This window comes from Saccopteryx bilineata, chromosome 3 (genome assembly GCF_036850765.1).
Source record: "Saccopteryx bilineata isolate mSacBil1 chromosome 3, mSacBil1_pri_phased_curated, whole genome shotgun sequence".
NCBI lineage: Eukaryota > Metazoa > Chordata > Mammalia > Chiroptera > Emballonuridae > Saccopteryx > Saccopteryx bilineata.
The window spans coordinates 312,476,878-312,480,146 of NC_089492.1; the positions used below are offsets into that span (position 1 = coordinate 312,476,878).

Here is a 3,269-nt window from a genome sequence, read left to right on the forward strand (position 1 = left end):
GGCAGATTGAATCTGAATGTCTCTCTTTTTAAAATAATTTTATTTTGAAAATTAAATTTAATGTGTTGACATTGATCAATAAGAGTACATAGGTTCCAGGCAAACATCTCTATAACATTTGAACTGTTGGTCATGTTTGAGCCCATCACTCAAAGTCAAATCATTTTCTGTCACCATATTTTTGTCCCTCTTTGTTCCTCTTTCCCCCACCCAAGTGTCTCTTGTCAGCAAACATCAATGCGATGCACCAGAGTTCAGTCCACAGCCGAGCCCTGTCTTCAGGCCCATTCAGGAAGTAGAATAGAGCAGTCATCTGGTCCCCTTGTCTTCTGTCAGATGACACTGCAGAGAGAGAGGGCCAGAAATGGAGGGACGAATGGAAAATGGAAAGAACACTGGAAGAGACATAAGAAGGACAACAGCCTGACCAGGCGGTGGCGCAGTGGATAGAGCATCGGACTAGGATGCGGAGGACCCAGGTTCGAGACCCCAAGGTCGCCAGCTTGAGCACGGGCTCATCTGGTTTGAGCAAAGCTCACCAGCTTGGACCCAAGGTCGCTGGCTTGAGCAAGGGGTTACTTGGTCTGCTGTAGCCCCACGCTCAAGGTACATATGAGAAAGCAATCTATGAACAACTAAGGTGTCGCAATGTGCAACGAAAAACTAATAATTGATGCTTCTCATCTCTCTCCGTTCCTGTCTGTTTGTCCCTGTCTATTTCTCTCTCTGTCTCTGTAAAAAAAAACAAAAAAAACCCAAAAAAACAACAAAGTAAATCAGAGAAGATTTTGACTAAAGACACAGTTATTTTAGTAAATATTCTTGAACTTTCCTTGTACATTTTGGGATTACATTGCTGTCAGTGATTTTCCCAATCCACCTCTAACGAGCTCTGTAAACTTCAAAGGTTACTTACTCTCTTTGTACCATTTTTTACTCATTAGCTAATCCTAACAAAAAGAGAGAAAACAACGACAAAACAACTGAGAGGTAGACTGAATAGAGCCGGTGGACAGAAACAGGGACAGGGGGACACCAAGAACAGGGTGGGGAGGTGGCATCATGGACAGACCACGGTCTCCCCGGTCCCTTGTACATTCTGCTCCTGTGAGGGGACAGGACCTTACCTGGCACAGAACCTGTCGTCCAAGGATGGGGCCAAGGAACACTTGTGGCCTTTCACTTTTACCACGAAGGTCTGCTCGCGTCTGAATGACCAGGGACAGCACTGCTCAAAGCAGACCCTGAAGGTGCAGTTTCCACACTTTCGGGTCCTGCTCAAGGGCACCACGGCATCGTCATAGCAACAGTGCTGCTCAGGGTCAAATAACTTGTCCCCACATCTCATGTGTGACTGGCACAGCAGCAGGTGAGCACCTGTGGGAGTCACTGGAGAAAACAGAGCTGGTGTGACCCAGATGACAGGGCAGGCAGTGTCTTACCTAGGGTTCTCTGGAAGCTGCCACCCACCCCCAAGTGTCCTTGTCCCTTCTGGGCTCACCTGGGGCTCCGTGTGAGCAGAGGAGGGTGACAATGCAGAGAGCGGCAGAGACACCTGTGGGAGAGCAGATGGATGAGGTACAGCTGAAGAGACAACCTGGGTCCTCCTCAGGGAGCCCAGCCTGGGGCAGGGATAGGAAGGAGGAAGGTCTCTGTCCTGACTGAAGGTCAGGAGAGCTTAGAGCAGTGCAGGGTGGGACCTAGTCCCCTGTGTTCAAGTGTTTGGGATTAAAGACTGCGGGAGGTGAGGATTGTTGGTGGGACTCGGGAGAAATGGGGTTAGGGGTCTGGGGAATTCGGGTGATTCCTGAGCAGGAATTTAGAGCAGAAGGCTCAGGTGGAGTCTGACTCTCAAGGGGGCCGAGCTGACAGGGGTGTTACTTAGATAACCCGCATTAAAGATGAGAAGTTTGGGTTTGGAGTGTGAAAGTGAGATATGCGTGCCATTGGGCTTAAGTTTCAAGACTGAACCAGAGAAGTGGATGGGATGGTGTTGGGGGTGAGGTTAGCTACGGCCGGGCCCCAAGGAGGGGAATTTGGCTGAGGTCGGGATGGGGTGGTGGCTGAGGTTGGAGATGGGCTCCGAGGGACTAGGGGTTGGGGCCTCCTTACCGAGGATGTAGCATCGAGGAGTCATGGCTCTGGGTTGGCTGCAGCGGAATCAGAGGAAGGTCTGCAGTTCCTGCAGGTGCTTTTATCTGTTATGAGGTGACGTCATGGATCTCCTGCTTTCTGAGCAGACCTGCAGGGACACGCTGGGCCCTCTGACAGGAAGATCCTGACATTTTCTCTGGCACGGTGGAATTTTTTGAGAGCCAGGAAAAAATAAATTCCCCCCTCCCCAAACTTCTCTCACTCATGCCCAGACCCATGGCCTTGTCAACAGGCAGGATGACATATGTGTTGTCTCAGAGCCATTGCGACTCTTCCAGAGTGGATCCACCAGACACCCTTTCCACCGAACTCTATGAGTCTCCTGATTCCCCACGTTCTTTGTACATTGCAAACCTCTCACATTTTTCTGGGGTGGGGGTGTCGTCAGATCACTGACCTCACAGCCCCAGACCAGGATTGCTCACTAAGGCACAGCTCATGGTATCTGGGTGAAGGGGGCTGGTTTCCACACACTTGGAAATCCTAGGATGAACAAGTTGGAGAAAGGGAAGATATGTGGGGAGGATGCTGGGGCAGCTCGTGAAGCAGACCCATGGGAAAGGCCTGGGGGGCCCTGGGACTCACACTCCCCCAGGGTGCTCTCCCCCAGCCCCCCTTCTGTCTTCTCATTGGTGGTCATTTCTTCAGGAACGCATGTCCACTTAGCACCTATTATGGCCCAGGCTTGTGTCAGACACAGGAGAGGGAGGCGAGAGTAGGCCATTCAAGGTAAGTTTTCCTGGAGTTAATGCAGGGAGGGTAGTAAGATATAAAAAAACAAACAAACAAAAAACAGGAAGTGGGGTGAGAGAGAGAGAAGGTGAATAAATCTTCATTTGATTGTTGAGGTCAATGCCATTATCAGCATTTGTTGTCTGAAAAGTTCTGTGAGAGAAGTCCTACCACCCTCAGTAGACTTTCCAGGGCTGTGGTCCTTAGCATGCGTGTTCAGAGGGAGAGGAATGTGGGATTTCCCCTGAAATGGGAGAACCACATTTGGGTCAGGATGTGAAGACAGAAGGTAAAGGGATAGCTCTCCTGAGGGACACTGAGAGGTGAGTTCTAGGAGTTCAGGTCACCTGGCGGTGAGGCCTGGGAAACTCTCCCCCAGCTCC

General features: G+C 50.4%; 1 protein-coding gene across 1 annotated transcript; it reads right to left on the bottom strand.

Moving 5' to 3' along the window:
* Positions 1–304: 304 nt before the first annotated feature.
* On the bottom strand, positions 305–2,137 carry IGFL1 (IGF like family member 1). Its single transcript, XM_066265318.1, has 4 exons — positions 2,113–2,137; positions 1,502–1,555; positions 1,128–1,389; positions 305–342 (listed from the first exon to the last, which is right to left on the bottom strand). Exons 1-4 carry the CDS (start codon positions 2,135–2,137, stop codon positions 333–335), a joined length of 351 nt encoding a protein of 116 aa, XP_066121415.1. The 3' UTR covers positions 305–332.
* Between the last annotated feature and the right edge of the window lie 1,132 nt (positions 2,138–3,269).

Excerpts from the sequence above, each read along its gene's own strand:
- IGFL1 (XM_066265318.1), bottom strand. The coding sequence starts at position 2,137 with ATGACTCCTCGATGCTACATCCTCG. Across the intron at positions 1,556-2,112 it reads TCCTCGATGCTACATCCTCG|GTGTCTCTGCCGCTCTCTGC; the intron begins GTAAGGAGGCCC and ends GCTCTCCCACAG. Across the intron at positions 1,390-1,501 it reads CTGCTCACACGGAGCCCCAG|TGACTCCCACAGGTGCTCAC; the intron begins GTGAGCCCAGAA and ends TGTTTTCTCCAG.